Raw genomic sequence first — 21,534 nt, 5'->3', positions numbered from 1 at the left:
AACAAAAATAAACTAATCCCATTTATTTAGGTAACCAAAGATATCTGCTCATTCGTAAGCTCCTCAGCCTCCCTCCACAGCACGGTGCATACACACAAGAGGTGTAACGTCAAATCGGTCTGGTCGCAGACTGCTCTGTGGAGCTGCGTGTTTTGAGTTATGACCATGCCCAGGTCTTGCAAGTTTAATGAGGTTCCTTCTCACACATACAGACACCACACACAGCGCCAACTGGGAAATAATAAAGTAAGATTACAGGTGTAGCTTCTTGATATGTTAAACCCATAGACAGAGTGAAAAGCTAATCTACATTTTTAGCCTAAGATTGGCAAAAGCTTTCTTCACTTAACCATCATTAAAACCCACCTTAATCTTCAACTTTTAACAAAACCCAACCTGTGACACCGCACTTGATGTTAACAGAGCTGCATGAAAAGATTAATCGAAAGCTTTGTATGTCTCTCCTTACACAGGCCAAACACCAAATCAGTGTTAAATTCCTCACGTGCAACTACGCCCAGTTAATCTGCTCGAAAGCAGCAAACTATGTAAATCTCCTTACGCTGGCGAGATAAACATTACACTCCTCAAAACGTAACAAGAACCACTGTTACTGGGCAAAGCTGTTAAAAGGCACAGACACACCGGGCTTCCTGAGCACCCAGGCCGTGGTAGGTGGGACCCTGCGCTCACCTCCATCCCAGGCCTCCAGAGCTGCTGCTGGCTTCCTCTTCGAGAAACCTGAGAGCAGAGGAACCTCCCTGCACAAAGCGATTTAAAATCCCTAATCAAATAGCTGCACTAGCTCTGTAGATTCAAGGAGCAGATGGCAGGAGAAAGCCTAATTTTCCATTTACGATAATTTTACAGAGTGTAGAAATATTTACTTTGGAGGAGCGCCTCCCGATTTACATGAGAATAACAAAAGTGGGAGGAGGGACACCGAATCATCCCGTTCTCAGCACACACAAACTGAGAGCTAAGAAAGCCTGTATTAAGCAGGATATTGTAGGTCATTTTGTTTCCTTCGCATTACAGATGCACACATGTGCATTCTTTGCATAGCTCAAGTAACCTTGTTAGTAAAAATATTAGCTTACGCCTACCTTTTTCAGATAGGATGCATGGCCATGAGCATTTTTATAGGTGATTACTGCAGATACTGCATGGCTTTCATTTTTTAACTAGACCTGAACCTGCATTTCAAGCCAATTCTCAGATGAGTTGCCACTCATTTAAGCAACGTCTAACTTTTAAGCCTGGTAGGAGTATTTTTAATATGCCTGTCTGCTGATAACCCAGGAAATCCTTTTGAAAATACCACTTCAGAGACCATATTTTAGTATTCTTACAAGTACTCTAAAAGAGAGAAAAAGATTAGGCACCACCCAATCGAATTTGACCTGAAACCAAGGATGTCGACTGGCTCCTACATGCCTGAGTTACACACTGAAATAGATACAGCAGATAACAAGCATAATACTATAAGCACAGATTCGTTTATAAAACAAAACATAGTTCTTTGGGAAAACAAAAAGAGAGTAGGGATAAAGCTCTGGACCTACTGCAGCTAACTGCTGTTTTGTCAGTTTTAAATGAAGGCAGAATTTCACATTACATCACAGTGCCTGAAAAATAAATCAAGAGAGTATTGCCTTGCCTTTTACCAATAAATCACTCATCTTTTCACCTTTATCTGTTCTAGACTCTTAAAAATGAAACAGGAAAACACTAAAACTGAAGTGCTCTTATACTATTCTGATATCACATATGTTACAATACTGAGAGACATACAAGCTACTCAAAAGATTTTAGTTTCATTTTTAAGTTATTTAAATTTTTTTCAGCTTCATATGCTACATGCTGTTAGCATAGAAAATCGAGTTTCTCCTTTTAGAGACGATGGTATACTACTTTTCCTAGACTAACAGTACCTAGTGCCTCAGACTAAAGCACAATTATAATTCGATTGTCTGAATATGGGTTCCACAGAGCATGCAGAGACTTAACCTGGACTATTCTCAGTTATCAAGAGATGAAAAATTAGGCTCATAACACTCTTCAGCACTGTCTGACATCAGCTCACCCCTGCAGGTGAAGCCTGAGTGAAAGGGAGATCAGAAAGTCAAGCTTTAAACGACCTTAGTTTACGTGAATGAAGTTAATAGGAGTTTTCCATGGACTTAAATGGAGAAAGGCACAGGCCCTGGCTCCTTATGTAGGAAGTGTTTGAGCAGAGAATGGCTACACACTAACAAAAGAAACCTTTGGTACCCAGGGTCTTAAGCCCACATAATACCCCCGCATTCATTTCTTTCTCTGCCTATTGGGAGAAAAAGGGTCTGTTTGTTTTTCTGATTCAGTCGGCCCTTTTAGCTCTTTGAATCTAAGGAGTGCACTGTGAAAAGAAGAGCATCTTATCAGCCTGCTCCAGACCAGCAGGCAAACTCACATCCGCACGCAAAACACAGCCCTGCCAGCAACGGGCCTGGCCCGGGCTGCCCTCCCTCCGCTCCTGCCAGCGCCGGCACACGCAGCAGGCCGGGGGGCTGCCCTAATTCATGGTCCTTTCTGCTGGAGTAAGAAAATAGTATCTAAGAAATTGGCTTCATTTACAAAGTATGCAGGAGCAGCAGACAAGATCACCAGCGTGGGCGTAGCCAGGGCATTTATTAAAACCAAACCAAAACCAGCACACACAATAAGCATGTTTTATTATGTATGGACTTGAACACTTCGAGTGTAAGATACTGAGATAACTCCACACGCTGTTAGGCAGCATCTGCAGAGTGCTGCTGAGATAACACACCAGCGATTCTTATCGAAAAGATATTTCTATAAAATAAGGGAGGAGGAGAAAGGAAATAGACATTTTTGTTTAAGCGTCAAGAAAATATGAGAGTCTAACTTTCACTGTCGCACAGGTTAGCCACGCAGATCACACGCCTTCCCAATGACGCACTGAGAGCTCAAAATTTCGAAGCCCATTCCCCCATGATTTCTATGAAACCCCCCACCGTGTGCAGCAGCGAGATCCGATCTGCTATTTCTGCCCTTAATGAATTCTGACCCCGAGCAAAATAGGACAGCTCCCCCAGTATTGCTAACTGAACCCATCAAATTCCTTGTTTCAGCTGCTAAGAGGAGCAGACACGGAGGGATTTTTCCTCACCTGGAAAGAAGCCTGCCGTAGTATTTTTGGCATGCTTTGTCAAGCCGGGAGCTTGTCAGCGACCTCTACTCCAGTTACCCTCTGGCACACAAACACACAGCACACTTTCCGATGAACTTAAAAAGTAAGCTTTTTTTTTTTTCTTTAAATCAAAGAGTCAATGAAAAATAACACGCTTCGCAGTAAATAATGTAACATTAACGCCAACGTTTTTGGGGGGGAAAAGAATCAAAAGCGCGGCCAAAGAGACAACGGCCCAGCAAGGCTGTAACCCAACTGTTTCAACTATTTTATTTCCAACGACTAAACAAACAAAGAAAGAAATATCTCTTTCAGTACAGCTCCATGGATGCGAGTGCTCCGAGCTTATCAGAGCGATTTGTCTGCCATAAAATGTCACAGGATTTCCCTTGTGCGCTTCAAGGGGGGAGACGGGACAAGGCTGAAGCGCGGCAGCGGACTTTTGGAGGCTTGTTTGAAAGAAAGAACGCGCCGCGATCCTTTCGCTCATTTCACGCCGAGCGAAAAACATCCAGCCCCAAGTTTCGCTTTGCGGCCCGTGTTGCAACACCGGGTCCTTTTTAACTTGTTGGCGAGCTCAGCAGGGCCGGCAGCCGCCCGGCCCTCGGCGGCCTCACGCCCCGCACCGCCCCGCACCGCCCGGCCCGGCCGCTAAGGTCACCCGGCGGAGGCCGCCCGGGCGCTCGGCAAGGTCACGGTGCAGCTTTTAAGAACGGGGCGGGGGGGGGGAGGAAGGCAAAAAAAAAAAGAAAAAAAGAGTTTCTTTTTGTAAATCCCGGCCCTCGAGAAGCGAACAGGCTGCAAGTTGCAACTCACGCAAGTCGCCACCCGTCTCCCCACTCCTCCCCCCGCACCTCGGGGGAGTGTGGGGGGAAAGCGGGGGTGGGGGGGCCACAAACACCCCCCCCCCGCTCTTACCTGCTTCCGATACGGGGTCCGGCTGCTGCCCGCCGCGCTGCTGTTGCTGCTGGGGAAGATCATCGCCCCGCCTGATCCCCGGCTCCCCCTCGGGATGGGGAGCAACTTTGGCGGCCGCCGGGCTGCGGCGCGGCGGGGCTGCAGGGCGCTCCCCGCCTCCGTGCCTTCCCCGCCGGCTGCGGCTCTTCGTTTCCCCCCCCCGACCCCCCGCTCCGCCCCGCTCCGCGCCGACCCTACCCCTCCGCGGCCGCCCAGCCAGCCATCAACGGGCTCCCATTGACCGCCGCCGGCTTCCCCAGCCCAGCCCCGCCGATCCCCACCTCCCGCCGGCCTCAACCACCGCCCAGAAAGAGGGAGGGAGCGAACGCCCAGCCGCAGCGGGGCGGCGCGGAGCGGGGCGCGGCGCTAGGGGAGGCGCGGAGCGGGGCGGCGGGCGCCCCCGCGGTGCGCAATGGTTGCGCCTTAGCGGGCGGCGGGCCCGCGGCGGAATGCGCGGCACGCGGGGCCAGGCGCAAGTTGCGCCTGGCCCCGCGTGCCGCGCATTCCGCCGCGGGCCCGCCGCCAGCTCCCAGCTTCTGCAGAGAGAGCCGATTTTTGTGTAATACCCCCCCCCCCCCCCAACTGCAGGGCTGGGTGCTGTGACTGCATTAAATACTGTAGGTCTTCACTCTCAAGTTTTTCTTGATTAGAGATGTTTGAGAGGGGGAGGAACATCCGGCCGAAGCCCTCATTAATGCCTCAAGGCAGCATTTGGGAAGCAGGGGAAATTCTGATTTTCACAAAATTCGGGCTTAGGAAACATTACAGTTCTCAGGCAACAAGACTGGGACACATGGAGAAAAGGGAGTTTCCCACTTCACTCGTTATTACTCTGCATTGTTTACATTATTACATTAGCCAGTGATGCTGGTAATCTAGTTTTTAAGAAGTCCAGAGTTACAGCTCTGTCGAGCCACCGAGTTTCTGATTGGCAACACTGCAGAAGACCTTCTGGTACAGACATGCATGATCAGGCACCTTTTGGTTTCTCTTCCTCTTTCTGGTAATACCATGGCCCTATCGCGCACGCAAACATGACGATGGGAAACAGCTGGGAAGAAACAAAAAATTGCCAGGTAGTTCATTACTGAAAGGCCGAGTACCATAGTGCCATCTGACAAGGCTAGTATCTACAAAAGCCATAATCTTCGGTTACTCAGTTCCCTAGAAATAATCACTGAGTATTTTGGTATCCTAATATACTGCCACCACAGATCAGAGCCCATCTGAGTACAGCCAACAGTAAGAAAGCACTATCACTTGGCAGAACTGCATTCTGCATAACTTTCCTTTTTTTTTTCCTCTTTCAACTCCTAAAACGGATCTCATTCAGTTTGGCCTGGATTTGATAACACAAGTTTAAGGGCTGCTGGTACTGGATGAAAAGCACTGCAGCTGCATGGTGATCACTGCCATTGAAAAATCTTTGATGGAAGAAGTTTGTACTGGCAGATTTTATGCCAGATCAGGTACCGTCTGTCTGTACTACCCTACCTTCATGTTGGATCACGGATCATTTGTATTCCCACTGCTGACATGAGGTTAGCACAGAGGCTTAAAGCTAGGATAAATTCATGTTCCCTGGTCTGGTTAAGGCTGTAGCCTCGTGCCCGCTTTACGACACCATCAGTTGGCATCACTGCTGAAAAAAGCAATGGTTCAGCAACTGATTCTGGGTGAAAGAAACCTTTTTTTTTCCTCTCTGATCAGGTTAGTTTTCTTCCAGATCATTTCTTTTGTCTGGTTCAGCATGTGGCTGCTTATGCCAGCGTAATGGAGGAGGTAGCATGAGAGCAAAAATAGGCAGGAGCGAGAGGGTGGACATGACTGCTTGTTTTGGCAGGAGTATCAGATTATATTGGCTTAATATGTTCATGTACCTGTGGCTTAATTTGATAGAAATGTAGCTGTGTGCTCATGCCTTCCCAAGATGTGCTACATACAGTAGGTGATCTGTGCTCCGGTCTTACTTATTATAGCCCCATGGTCACAGATGACACAATCGGATTCACTGCTGAAACGCTGTCTTAAAGCGGTATAAACTGTAACGGTGACAGGCTACTTCCCTGCTCAAATCTGTATTCCCAAATGAAAAATAGGAACAATATTTTTCTGCACAGTGTTCTGGGCACCAAAGGGGGGACAAAGCTTACAGCTGCTACACCTACAGGAGGGCTTTGTTAGCTGGAGATGCGTAGAGTGACCACACCTTCCCCTTGCGGGGAAAAGCTTTTCAAAACCCATCAATCATCCCTTGCTTCCTTCCCTCTCCTCTTCCTGCCCCATCCCCCAGGGAAGAGGCTGGAGGGATGTAAACACTATATGCTCGATCGGGCCTATTCTCAGCCACTGTCATATCAGGGAAGGCACTCAAGAATATTCCAAAGCAGTATCTGAAATGCTGCCGTCTTGCCCTCTCTGTCGCCGCATGTCCCGCAGCTTCCCGTGATTCGGACTCGGATTTCCCTCTCTTGGATCCACTATGTGACACATTTCCCTCGGTTACCATTACTCTCTTTCCTAACATATTAGGAAAACACACAACAACAAATATAATCCTGTAAACATCTACTAGATCACAATCAAATGGTATCTGCTAATTTATTGTTTTTAAAGAAAAACACATTACAGAATTTTCTGGGAAGAAAACCTTGATGTCCTGCCCTAAGTGCTAACCTACCTATTAACATTTTCTATTCTTTTTACAAGGATTGAGTAATCTGTCTCCATTTTTATCTCAAAACAGGGAAATAGCTGCCTTCCAGTAGCTATGACGAGGTTATCAAGAACACAGAGCCAGACTCCTTACAGCAGTGTGGCTGGAGGGGAGAGGACAGCAGACGTGAATTGAAACGAGAGAGTTTCTGACTGGACATAAGGACAGCCAGGCATTGCCCAGAGAGCCTGCGCAGCCTCCGTCCTTGAACGTTTTCAAGACCAGACTGTGTACAGCCCTAAGCAACCTGACCTGATCTCTTCGCTGATGCTGCTTTGGCCTGGAGGTTGGACTAGAGATGCCTGAGGTCCCTCCCAACCTGAACCTATGTTCATATGAAAAAGCTGCTTTGTTCTTACTCCAGAACATAGGCAAAATGATTTCTGTGTAAAACCCCATATTTGAGATTAAGTTGATAAGGCTCGAGATAATTCCCTGGACTTTTCAGTACATGTGCAGTGATATATCAGTTCAAGGTACGGATAACAGTTCCCCTATGTATTTTCTGGGTTGCAAGAAGCATGCCTTGTTTGCAAAGAACAGTTCCACTCTTACTCATTTAGCAATCCCAAAACTGAGACACCTAATCTATAAAATTTATATGGGCGTGATAATTTAAATCATATTTTCAAGGACTTTATTATTAACTGTGTTACAAACAGGTGTGAACAGACTTGCAGGTAGCCAGGCATCTTGCTGCTTACAGTTATAAATGAGCAATTCATTTTGATCCTGAGGGAAAATGGTGACCATAGTGTCTAAGAAAATCTAAGTGTCTGCATAAATTATATTCAGAGCTTCTTTAAATTACCTAGAGTTGCTCGTTCAGAAATAAGGAAAACTTGCTGAGCAGATCTGGTGCATTTTGGACCTACAATGTTGTAATTACATGTTCCGTTTTGTTTGGGGGTTTTTTATGTACAGTTCAGAAATCTAGGTTTGCAGAGAGACTGGGTAAATACAGAAAGAAAGATTTCTCTGAAAACCTGGGGACAACTGGAAGTCCTCAAGAATCTTTCCAGTGATGTTTGTCAGTCTTAACAAAGAGTCGACTGGCAAAACTAAGCCATTATTTTAAAACAGTTCTACACATTTATGCTGCTACTTTACCATTTCTGTTCTAAATCAAATCCATGGCTTCCCTTATTTATCTCAAAATTCAACTGAAGTAGCTATTTCCCCTCAGGGCATTCAGTGCCTCTGTAGGACAGATGGTCCCTCAGCCCTGGATCTGCTTTAAAAGGGAAACTTTCAGTCTATTGTGAAACCCTGTGAGTCCAGATTGGATCTCCTGAATTCCCTCACAACCCTGCTCTCCTGGCCACTTCAGGGCCTCCTGAAGGCTCATTAGTGGAGGAGGGATTGTGGGCACCTCATTTCCCCACCTTGATAGGACCTAGAAGACCTACGGGCTTTCCACCACAATGCTCACTTGCTTGAGGATCCATCCTCTCATCACATCCAGTCATACGTAAAAAGATACAAACCAGAGTAGGCAGGAGGCTGAGCCACAGCAGTACAAAACACTTCGAAATACCCTACGCAAGCCAAGCAAATGGTATGCAGGGCTGCACTTTCAGAGATATTAAGCATTTCCTGAGAAGTGTTAGTAATGGGGTACAGGAAGCTAAGTATAGTACAGAAGCAGATTTTTAATCTTAGGCTTAAATTCATCTATTCAGAACTGAACGCAAGAAAAGCATTTGTAACAGCCAAAGGAATAAAGTAGACTTCATTACATGGGAAGCTCCTTTAGAGATAAATAATCTCGTGATTAATTGTTTTTATTATTATTTAAGTATTCCCAGTACAGAGGTAATGAAAAAAAAAAATCTGTATCTTGCTAAGTGAGGATGAGAAGGAAAGTTCAGTAAAAATGGGACATACTAATGCCATGAACATGCAAAACACTTTCTATATGAAAACTTCTGTAAATTTTCTGGTTTTTAGAAGAAGAAAATTATTAAGAAACAATGACTTCTGCATTTTTTATGATCACTGTATATGACCTACTAAGAGTGAGGTATTGCGCACACAATGAGGAGCCGTTGTTTAAGAATGCACTCTTCAGAATAATCACAGGAATATATTCAACAATAAGAAAAGAATCTCCACGACAATCACAACCAAAACGGGAAGACAAATAATCTTTTCCAGCTGTACCATTTCAAATATTGGTACCCAGGTACCAAATTACTTATCTTCTAGATTAGAATATGAAAAATAAATGCCATTTTATCACTGATTATAAAATACCTGTGCACAGTCACTATAACAGATTTCTTTTGATTCGAACCCATCAAATCATTCTCTCTGGGAATCCTGCAACTTGCCTCTGGTTTTCCCATCACCTTTACTGTGGAGTTTTTTCCCCTTAAATCCAACAGCTCTCTGTGAAAAAAAGAGCAGTCCTCCGCTCCCTTCAGCGCACACAGAATGCCTCTGCTGTGGCCGCCGGGTTTGTGCCTCCCATGACATGGTTTGACTCCTCCTATTCATTTTAGCTTGCAGTTCATGCCTTCCATGCTTCCTTAAATGTTCTTGGAAGGACACTTTATAAATTGCACAATTATAAGTAATTGTTGCCATTCCTTCACTGATGACTGGTGTTAAGAATATGAACACGAGAGCGACTCAATCTTTGCTAATGCCACGCCAGCATTTTATATTATGGAATGCATTATTTATTCTTTGAAAGCCACGACAAGATAGTAGTATTTCCACTGTCAAACAAACACCCCTTTCCTAAATATACCCTGTATATTCTGGGAAGCACAACTATGAAACAGAATTACTGTCAAGGGTTACAATGTAACAGGAATTTAAGGAGGCTGCTCATAATCAGTAATTAAAACACAGGACAAAATCCAATCTTTATTTGTGGAATTAACTAAAATGACTCTAAAAGATCTGAATTCTGCCATTAGCTTGATAATGCTGCCAGACACTTGTTTGAAACTATAAAGCAAAGTCTGTAAACAGTTTCCAGATTTATTGTATAACAAAATAATAAAGTCTGTCTGAAATGACAAAGTATATTTTTTTTTTCTGCTTTGTTATTAACTATGTAGGAAGTTGTTCATCATTATATTGAAACATATTTATGTTTTAAGTGAGACTACTAAGAAGAGCTCACTGTTTCGACACGCTTTCTTGATCGTGTATTTTTTACATTTTGTGCAGAATGAATTTATGGAACAGTAGAAGAAGAAAGAGAAAATATTTGCTAAATATTTTCTAGGCAACAATGATTCTATGCAGCTATTGGATTTTTTATGTATTATTTTACATATTTACATTTTAATACAAATATTAATAAAAGATGAAGCAAAATCTGGAAATACACAAATATTTTTTCTAAAACTTCAGAATTAGTATGGTTCTAAAGTAGGATTATATCTGCTGTTTCCCAACAGAAAAGAGGCTCTTTCTAGCCACAATTTGTTAAATTTTGGTGCGCTTGATTTTCTTGGATGAAATTTTTCATCATGTGGGCCAGGCTTGAATGGTTACTATTTTACTAGAATCTTGGAAATAAGAAAGAAAATAAATGAAAAGAATCCTACAATTAAAATATGTTTCAAGATTGGGAACAGTTAATGACACTGAAAAGATAAATCATTGCACAGTGGTTAGAGTGGAAGATCTGACTGAAAATCAGCCAGACATAAATTTTATTCCTTTGTGTGTTGTTTTCTTGGTATCTAAGTCACTGAAATAGCTTCAGATTTGTCAGTGCTCTGCGGTTATGGAAAAAAAAATTCAGACCCTTACCTGGTCTTTCCACATCTATAAAACGGGACATATACTTTGAAGCCTTGAATGAAACATGCACTATTTGCATTATACGCAAATTTTGTACCAGAGCAATGAGGAGCAGACTGGAATTGCAACACACACTCCAGCCAAAATGGCTCATTATGGAGAAAGAGGAAAAAGGCGGAAAAAGTCACATAAAATATGATATGACAAAAAATATGGAGTTACTGTCGCTAGTGCAAAACCAGGCTTGCACACTCAACCTATAGGCGTGAAGAATACCAGAGGAAAAACCAGACCAGGTACCGCTCTGCACACCTCTGCTGCAGACAGCAGTCACACCGGCAGGAGCGACAAGCCAGACTGGGGATTACGTACAGTAGGTGTATACGTGTGGATATCTTGGAACAAAACCACAAAACGCGGCTCTTTCCAAACAATGTTGTTGTCCCAAGATGACTCCTCTTGCCTTTTTTTTTTTTTTCTTTTCCTGGAACGAAGTCCTGTTGTGTTTGTTCGACAAATACTAGTGGTCAAGTGAAGAACTGACAGCTCTACCTGCTGACAAGCACTGTGCAAATTTTTCCCGTCCTCACACACATCCCCGTCAATTAACCTCATTTCTGACCTGCAAATGTCTTTACAGTGCTCAAACTCCCCTGAGTACACTGACAACACGGTACTGGCTCTCTGGTGTCTGTTTACATCATCTCAGCTGGAGTGTGAGAAACTAATTTCCATATAGATTTCAAAGGGGCATATAAATTTTATCTGTTTCAAAATTATAGCCTTTACCCTCCAAGTTTGTTTTATAATCACATATAAACAGAAAGACATTTGTTTATAACACACAATCTGATTACAATGACCTAATTTAGAGTACAAAGGGAAGAAACAAGATCATGTGGCAGAAGTTAAGCAAATATTCAATAATGAGTCTGAATCTTATCTCATTTTCAATATCTTAAAATAAAAGTATCCACATAAACCTTGATAGAATTGTTCCTCAAGTACCTGGTGTAGCTTACATCTCTGACAGGCATTATGGGTTTCAGTCTGCCAAAGAAGCTATAAACTGTTTTTTTCCCCTAAAAATGCATGCTCTACCCCTCTGAGTTTTGAAATTGCATCCTTGTTACATTTGTAGCACCTACACAACACCAATAGAACACAGAACAACATGATCAACAGATACACCTTCAGAATAAGAAAATTCTTCCTCCCGTGTAAATTCAGCAGCTCATAAATGTCATCCGCCCGCTGGTCATGGCAATGACAGACCTCCAGCGGCAAGGCACTCGGCACCTGCCGTGGAAGGTTCCCCGCACCTTGTGACTGCAGAGCCCACTCTCGGGGGTGGAAGAAGGATGTAGCTCCTGCTGATGCAGCCCTTCCCTGAAGGGCTATAGGATCCTACACCTGAAGGTATAGGATGTGGCTGATGCACTACAGACAGGCGAAAAGCAGGAGCAGAACACCAAAGCCATTTTCTGACACACTGTACAGCCATCGGCTGCAAACAGGTTTTTTTGCCACTTCCACTCTGAGCTAAACCAGCCACAAACTTCACTGCTATCTCAAGTCTGTGCCTTCACCTTCATCATTTTGGTTGCTGTAATTTTAAATTCAGAGATGATCTGAATATTTATGCTCAGTAATCAGTAAATTAATCAAGATGGCTAGGACAATTTATTTCAGGGAGTAATTCATAGAGTTATTTACTAATTGTTCTATGCTAAGTGTCACGGGCTGGCAGCAGCACAAATCATGGTGGGAAAATATTTCATTGCATCATAATTAAGTTTTATATTTATTTAAGTAAATAGATTCTTAAAGTTGTTTTCAACACATTCTCTCAAGTTGGATTCAAGGTATCTATCAGATACTGTACAACCATATTTCACAGGTCTGTTCACCCATATCAATGCACATAAGTCAAAGATAAAACCTGGAATGAAATCCTGGCCTGGTCAACAGGAGCTTTAACAGCAGGTCCCAGATCTCACCCAGAATGAAGGCACTTACACTGTGCTTTTGTGACCTACCAAGTGCATATTTAACCGCTCGAGAATGCTGAAAAGGAAGAAAACTTCTGCTCCTTTCCCCCTTCCTGCTCTGAGCTTCATGGTTTCGAGCCCTTTGCTTGATCCTCTGTTTCTTTTGCTTACTGATTCAACTCACAAACCCAGCAGAAATCCTTCCGCTTTTCTTTCTGCCATGACAGGGAGTTGCGCTGGGTCACCGAGGTGCCTAACATGACCATCACAAGGTAAGTGGCAGGAGCACTCTCTCGGTCTAGGGCTCCCTCATGGAACTTTACTCAGAACATTTTTCACTGGCAACCATTTTTTTAACCATACATTTCCAGTCAGATTCCAGAAAAGTGAGGTTATTGCAACAACCAGGCCCCAGCCATTTTGTGCAGATGTGCCGCAACAGAGTTGGATGAGCGAGTTCGGATAACACAAGAATTAGGTTGAACTTTCGCCCCTCGTTCCAGCATTCTTTGAAGTTCTTCACTGCCTTGGCAACTCCTTCCCCTATCTTCCACTATTGCAGCTTCTGTCAGAGGCTCTGCATAGCCAGGATTTTCTCCGTTCTGGGATCTTCAAAAAGAATTTTGCGCTAAGCTCCCCAGGGACCAGATCTTCACAATGTTTCAGTGCTTGCAGTACAACCTGCTGCACTTATTTCTGAGCAGAGCGAAGCTCCCAGCAGTGTCCGCTGAACGGGGCTCTAAGACAAAAAGGATTTCAGCAAATGGCTACGTGAACCTTCTAGGACTACTTACGAGGAGGGAATAGATGATCTTCTTCTAGCGGGAAGCAAATTTGGATAATCTTCTCTATAGTGTTTTAACATGAATCTATGTGAACATGCGCCCTTGCATGCACATCAGGTTTTTGTTACCTGTCCATCAAAATTACCAAATAAACAGCTGCCCACTTCAGGACCTGAGCCAGTTGTCCCCTAATGTAACGTACATAATAAAGACTACTGGGTCCTATCATAGTATTGCTTTTCACCCTAAGACACAATTTACCCTTGACTATTCTAAAGATCATTGAAAAGTTTTCACGTGAATATTTGTTTACATAATTATAGATGGAGCTTTGTTGTATTTTTCACAGTTATCTGTCGGATATATTATTTAACCTGATTGGCTGAACTACAGTCCAAAATACCATCCAACTGTATTTGGTGAAGCACACAAAAATTACGTTTGGCCAAACAGATGGATTTCAGAGACCTGCAGATAACACTGCTGCAGAACACAGGCTTAGGTACTCTAGAAGCCAGGAGAGGTTAATGGCTTGGAAAGGCAAACATGCTTGCTTCTTATACCTTCATTGTAATCAGTTACTTTACAGCAGACAGTCTCATTACTATAAATCGCAACTAGAGGCATTTTTGCCTTGCAAAGGAATTCATAAAAACATGTCAGATCATGTCAGCTGAGATGTTATATAAATCACATTCTGCACAAAGTGAAAAAATACGTTTTGCATCCAAGAAATTTCGGATTGTTTTCTGAGTAGAGCCCGCTGTTTCACAACTCAAGAAGAATTTTTATCAGAATTACAGACACCATTTAAAAGACATGAAAAGAAAGTTGAAAATCTAAATATGCCTAAATGCTTCCATTTTAATCCCCGTGTTCATTATATTTCCACTAAAGTTGCTACTTCATTCCACAGAAGGGTTGTTCCCAACGCTGCCTCAGACCATTTAAGCACACGCATTAACTTCTGCGCTTGCATGTATGCAACCTAGCGACGTTACCTGGAAAAAAAGGAGCATTCTTAAATCAACTACAAATGTACTGACAAGAGGTATAAGTAAAGAAAAACCCTTAGGTTGTAATGCTAATTTCAGCTGCAGGATCCTGACACCAGTCACTAAAACCTGTGAAAACTAGTAACTTTTTTGACATTACTAGGTCTTTAGCTTTTTTTTAATCTACTTCAGTATTCGGTAACTTGAGAAAGAATAAACCCTTTTTCCTAGCGACGACATACAATATGACGGTTCATGTGAGTAAATCATGTAGGCACATGATTTCGCAGGAACTAGGCCAGAGTGAAAAAAGCCAGAGAGCTGTATTAATCCCTTGGTGACTATATTCAGTGGGCTATGCATTGGCTATACCAGCAGATTTGACCACAGTGTTCCTACTCACAGAATGGAAGAGAAAAACAGCGGAAGCTAAAACTTTGAGATATAAATGACTTAAACTGCAAAATAAAGTCCAATCTGAATCTCCATTAAAAAAATTAAACAATACATTACATATTTTGTATCAAAACACGTAAAATCTGACCACAAATCCATTCGAGCAGGATCACAAGTAACTCATGTTGAGCTTCCTTACTGTAGTTTTTACTAGTGTCATTGTAGAATACAGAAAAAATCTGTTTATTTTCCTTAAAAACATCAGGTTAAGTCTTTGAAATGTCACCAATGCAGACAACCTTTAATTTTTTTAACAACACAAAAGGCAGTTTTAAATTAACTAAAAGGTTAATTCTAGAATGTATTACCATAACATTTCCATTTAAAATAATACATCCTCTTACAATCTGTATTTTAGATTTGCCAGCTATAGTTGGTTTAAATGCTTAAAACTGTCTAATTACTGATTTTCTATTATGTTTGACTGATAAAATTCAAGAATTGAATCAAAACTGTGCTAGAGCTCCTTTGTTAAAATGTTAAAACAGCCAGGCAATGTGCCTCCCATTAACTACCAGCTACTTTTTGATTGTCAGTGTTGATTGCCTGCCAGGCAGCTTGCCCTACAATGGAAATTATTTTATGATCCCTACCTATGGATCTTAGTTTGTGTTGGACTACTAGACTGCTCCTTGCGCCTTTCAAGAACTGTAAACTATGAAGTAAACACACTGAAAAGGCCAAAAAAAAAAAAGTCGTGCCTTTTCATGCTGAGAAACTCCAGGCTTCAGATGACGCATAGTACTTAATGCTATTTACTGTACCACTGTAATTATTTGGTAGCTGATCAAACTAATAAACATACCATTTGGCAGAGTGGGTACTCGTAGTGAGTAGATGTGAGTTCCTTTTCTTTTTTCACTGAGACTTTGCTACTCCTTTCGTATCAGATCTGATTTAAGAGATGTCTCTCCCCGCCACAGCATTCCCTCTCCACAACCATGCCAGCTGCTTATTCCACCCTTCAGAGCAGACATTACCATGCTCCTTCGCTGGACTGAATCAACTGTTCATGCAGGTGTGCTATGAAGTGGAAAAGTAAACTGATACAGTTTAAATCTACAGATATACATATATATTTTTCCTAGCGGGTTGATTTCCCAGCTCTGATGTAGAGAGCAGCTGTAACACGTAGGAGGCTTGGCTAGACCCGGGCAGAGAGGCAGGAACTTCTAAATCCCACCCAACCGCTGAGGGAACAGCAATGCCGAGATGCAGCCTGACTGCAGAGCCCTGACCAGATTCAAAACTGAAAGCAAGCAGCTACTCAGGGTTTTATGTCGTAGCACATAAAATATTTTCATTTCAAGAGACAGTTGCAAACACAGAATGTCCTTAGTTTTGTCTTCAGATCTCAATTAAACTTGCAAATGAAATCATCTTTGTTTAAAACCGTACTTTAGGGAAAGACACTGCAATATACTATACGCTTGGAAACAAATTAATAAAGCTCTACAAGGAGAAGGAAAATGGTGTGATTTATCCATCGGAGTATCAGTGGTTTAAAAAACAAAGTGGAGATGTTGCACATTTAACAAAAAGCTTAAGTTCACAGTTTTCCTCATGTGTATGGCAAATCTTTCTTTAAAAGCTGAAATCATGGTTACAGTAACTTCCTATTCAGTCATTTCCTTAATTAAACCATTGAACTTTAATGTGAAATACAGCCATTACAAAACCAGAAAGGAATCCGAACAATAACAATCCAGTCAAATGGGCAGCGCAATAACCAACAGCGATGGCAAGAACACTGGCTGATACTTTTTGGTCTGAATCAATTACGCCGTGATTCCCTGATACTAAATCAAGTTTTAGGAAAGCCTGCACTGGCTCAAAGCTGCGCTAGCCACATGATGCGATGCACAATACTCAGCACAAATGGGCTCTCCTTGGTAAAAGTTATTCAAAAAACAAACTGTATCTCATTTTTTTTCCAAAGTTTTGAAAGCTGACAATTGTAGTCCAGCCATACATGTGCCTCATCACAGCCTCAAACATCTGTACTGCTCTGTAACTGAAGATTACCCAGGCAGAGGCATTTTTTAATCCCTTTTTGTCTCCTTTCTACTCCAACATCGCAGTCCCCAGTGGTGCCCAAAATGTCAGTGTTCTCATTTTAAGCAGGCTCTTTCCCTTGGACAGTCGCTGCATTCATGCCTGTCTTTGCCTCCCACAAATGATCCAAACACCCAAAAATCCAACACCTTGGAGGACGTTGGTCACCACTGCTCAACCCAGGGCAGTGTCTGCTGCATCAGAGACAGTGAGCCTGTTCCCTTAGCGGTGCCAGAAACCCCGCCTGCCTCAGGAGCCGGTGACACACCGCCTGCATTTCACGGAGAGAGAGGTGCAGGAAGGCTGCTAGGAGCTCCGGGCAGGCCGCAGGTACTGCTCCAGCGCTGCGATCATAAGCCCTGCACTGTGCACTCTGCCTCAGCAGCAGCAACGCAGCTCGTGTGTGCTCGTACCTGATCTGGATCACATTTGCGCAGCCAAACAGTCTCACAGGGCACAGATCTGGCGTTAATGATCATGGGACCACAGTATTAGGTTTTGATACTATTAGCTCTTTTCTGTTGCCCAGACTAATAACTTTGCGGGTCTCTAGTTACACAGCCACCTCACGCTCCGGGTAGGTGCAAAGGGTCACGGAGTCACTGCAGGGAAGGACATGATCTGTTCTTCAGGCTGGTTTAGGGTGCTGGGGCAGAGTGTCCTCCTGAAGACACAAGACCTCTGGCCGATCAAAACTGACAGCACCTTATTTTTGAGGGATCGGGAGGTCATTACAGAATAAGAGTAGAAAAAGCGTTTACGGAAAAAATGCTATCAAAATTCTGGTGCCTGCTATCTAGCATATAGATACTCTTACATAAATCCTTTCATTTGATCAGGATATTTTTGATTGGTATAATCAAAGATTTTGCAAACTAATTGAAAATACATATACACTGACTTTCTTTTTTTTTGTCTTATGTATTTTACATCCCTTAACACCGAAAGTGAAAGGCATGTTAGATACGTGGAACTGACTGATCCAACGGATCCATGTCTACCATACTTGGCTTACACTTACCCTTTAAACTGGGCTGAAGAGACAATGTTTAATTGTTAAGTGTAACCCTTGTTGCACAGATAGATACTCAGTGACATGGGCATACTAAAACTTGTAACTTTTCCAGGTATCACCATACCTCCAAAATTAAAAAAAAACCAAACCAAACCAAACCAAACAAAAAAAAAACCCAGACAAAACCTCAGAGTTAAGAGGTTATTTTTAAGAAGACAACGATTTGTTCAGGCTGTGGAGTAAGGCACAATGGTGTTCTCTCCTCTGCCTCAAAAACAGGGCTCTTCTAAATGTTTCTCCTTGCTGATTTTATTCTTAATTGCTAAAAAAAAATCCATAAAGATAAAAATCAAAAAATCCCTTAATTATGCATTTTAAAGTGCATGTTGTCTGCAGTTTGATCCAGTTCCCAGACAGCGGGATTTTTTTTCCCATGTATTCAACAGGAATGGTAGGTATCATGTTGCTAACTTCAACACTGCAATCTGATTTACGCAGGCCAGCCCAAGCGGATAGCTACTGAAATCAGCTGGATTCTTTTACGGGTACAAGATAAAACGGTACAGATAACACGGAAGATTGAGTGCTAGGGCTAGAGCCTGCTGATTTATCTAATTGGCTGCACTAACATATCAACAGAGTCTCCCTGGCTTTGCCAGCAGAATGCTGCACGGGAGCAGGCGGTGCCCCAGCGCAGGCTGCAGGACCCGGCCTTTACCTTACGCTGGAAATGCCCTGCAGCGGAGACTTCTGGATAAACAGAAATCTTATTTTCACAGGTGTAAATCCAAAGTGATGGCTTTTTGGTCCAGTTTACAGAATCTAATTTGGAATGAATCCTGGATTTGTCTGTCGCTGGGTGCTTGTAAAGCACACAAGTATCAATGAGCTAGTAATTAAGTAATAATAGCCATAATAATATTGCAAAATTCATATATACTAGATAAGACCGTAATCTTGCTGGATGATATCATGCTAACCAACTACTTTCCCCCTGAAATTAAAGCCAAATGCAGATGATATTCGGTAACATGCTATTATTAATACTGCTTTTACTTTACAAACTCTATTAAAAGAAATATTTTCCAGTAATTGTTTAAGAAAAAAACGTACTTGTATAATAACCCTGTTAAACAAACAGACTGACACACAGAGATACTGAGGCTTTGTTTGTAATGAAGATACTTTATTAAAGGGAAAATAAATCTGCTCCTGGGCTGGATCTCCAAATTGAAAGGGGTTTTCAGGTGATGGAAGGGAGTATTGTGCTGGGTCTCCGGCCTGATTACTTCCTGCAGGGATGGTTTTGTCATTGTGCCACCACCCCTCCCCTGTGACTTCTACACAACCCAGGGTCACCGTGTCCTCTCTTTAATTAGTATCTCACTGCTGGAGGGAGGGGAGAATGTCAAGGAAAAAAAAGAATGAGAAGACACTGTAAACAAAGGTCCTCAGGGGCATCTTAACAATTTGGACAAGGAATGGAAAAAATGCTCAGTTCTTTTGTCGGCAGTAAAAGGAAAAAACTGGTTGGGGCTGGCAGAATTTTAATTTTCGTTATATGAATTTGGATAAAATAAAGAGAAATCATGCTGAGAAAGAAACTAATTTTGTTCCCAAGAGGACTTTATCATCCCACAGATGAGTATATAATCGACATTTTACAAGAAAGCCAACTAAAACACGGTGTTCCAACCATAAAGCAGATGAAGCCCTAAGGATACTCTGCTTCCCTTAGAGCCGTAACTGAGCTCAAGTGGGGTGAAAGCAATTATTTTTACTTGCATTAAAAGAAAACTTCTAATGTATATTTTTTGTACAAAAGTATTTGTACTGCAATGAGGACTCTGTTGCACTGCAATTTACACCTATATTTTCCACAGAAAAATAGATAATCAAAAACTAACATAAAATAGCATATAAAGCAATAAGAGAACCCCACCACTTCACGCTAGATAATTAACTTGCCCTGACAATTCTCTAGATTGATGAATCATAAAAATAGCAAACATTACTAAAGTTAGAGACTGTCCTTATCAAATGGGAAATGTTGTGCATATGAACATACGGGTTAAGAGTTAAAACATTTACCTTTTTTACTTTCCAAAATCCACAATATGACACATAGGAGAAATTTTTGCATCTGTTTCGTTACCTAAATACAGCCAAAAGGTCAGTGCTTACACAAAATTTAACTTTTCTTAGAATTCAGAGTATTTTACAATATTTCAGATTACTTTTTTCCTGGTCTCTCCTGGTAAATCAGGAAGCGAAAGTTGATTTTAAAGCCCAACTCCTGCTGAAAGGAGGGTCTCTCTTTAAAGCTGACGGCATGGGAAGTTAAATGGCAGTTTGTCAGTCACTTGGCTAGCTATTGTAGCACATAGTAGGTGGCCTTCCCCCTCCTGGAATTTCCTGCTCCAAGGTAGGCCCTTAGGTTACTCATGCCAGGAGTAAAGGGAGAGGGAAGAGAAACGACACATGCTTCAGAATAAAACCATACCTGTGAGGAGCTGCAGAAGACACACGCGTTTGGAACATCCCAGTAGAAACGAGAGCCCCAAATTCAACCTGGAGCCGGCACTCGCACCCTGTCCTAGCGCCTGCTGCCTTGAGCATTTGGGAGTGGATCTTTCTCAATTGCTGCTATCAACGTGGTCACAGTTTTATGTAAAATAATGAAATGCTAACAAGGAAGAAGGGGAATGGACTCCGTAACCTGTGGCTATGGCACTCATCCCATATATAAGAAAACTACATTTGAATCTTTGCCCTTGTATTCTGCTTCCAAGCTACTGAATGCAGAAATATATGCAAAACATATTTAGATCCTACATATTTGGTACCAGCTAAGGCAGGACTTTACTGGAGTGCCCCAATGACGGACTCAGCTGCTCAGCCCCTATAAGGATTTAAAAATTCTCTTCCTCTATTTAAAATTTAAATACAACTGAGCAATTTGGGTTTGGTGTGTTGTTCTTTTCCGTCTTGTTTTGAAGTCCTGGATCATGAAGTCAGATGAACCATAGACTTATGTCAACAATTCTAACATGCAGCTTCAGTACGTGGATGCTTTTGGTTTTGTTTTGTGTTTTGAAACTCATGTACCCTGAGCAGTGTAGTCACCGCAAGGTGGGTTTCAGCGTCAGTGGCCTAAGTCTGGCTGCAAGCTGAGCATTATTCCGTGGTTTTAGTCTATACCACAAGAGTGACGCTTACCAGTACGCAGGCTAGCTCAGTTTCTACCCTTGGGTTGCAGTATAAATATATCCAGAATCGCACATTTCATCTTAAATATATAAAAACATACAGAATACCTCCCACCCCTTCTGTGTAACACTGCAGTGTTAAACAGAAGGACAGCCTGATTTAAAAAAAAAAAAAATTTACAAAAATGTAAGATGTAGCTTTTAAATACCTGTCTGTTTAATCAGTCTCATGATTGTCATGACTGGACTTATGATGCCAAACGTTTAGGGCAGGTAAGGGTGCCATTCTTCGTGCCCTAACTCCTCTCCTCTCCCACCTTGCACAACCACAGCAGAAATTCTTCTTTAAAAAAAAAAAAAAGGCAACAAAAACAAGCCCAGCAAACTAATGCACTCT

General features: G+C 42.3%; 1 protein-coding gene across 6 annotated transcripts in view; it reads right to left on the bottom strand.

Moving 5' to 3' along the window:
- The window catches only part of RBMS1 (RNA binding motif single stranded interacting protein 1), a 150,208-nt gene that overhangs the window by 92,787 nt on the left and 35,887 nt on the right, over nt 1-21,534 (bottom strand). For 2 of the 6 annotated variants that reach the window (XM_087734032.1, XM_087734033.1), the window contains exon 1: nt 4,112-4,314. The exons of 3 other annotated variants lie outside the window; for them this stretch is intronic. In XM_087734032.1, coding sequence (XP_087590158.1) covers nt 4,112-4,174 — 63 coding nt within the window. In that variant the 5' untranslated portion in view covers nt 4,175-4,314. Of the gene's footprint in view, nt 1-4,111; nt 4,315-4,348; nt 4,433-21,534 lie in introns of those variants that run through there. One more of the 6 variants, XM_087734034.1, reaches the window with a different exon arrangement.

Source organism: Nipponia nippon, unplaced genomic scaffold (assembly GCF_047370975.1).
Source record: "Nipponia nippon isolate SJK-2023a ecotype South Korea unplaced genomic scaffold, ASM4737097v1 scaffold_5, whole genome shotgun sequence".
NCBI lineage: Eukaryota > Metazoa > Chordata > Aves > Pelecaniformes > Threskiornithidae > Nipponia > Nipponia nippon.
The sequence above is the reverse complement of the archived record's forward strand: the minus strand, read 5'-3'. Positions and strand labels throughout refer to the sequence as shown.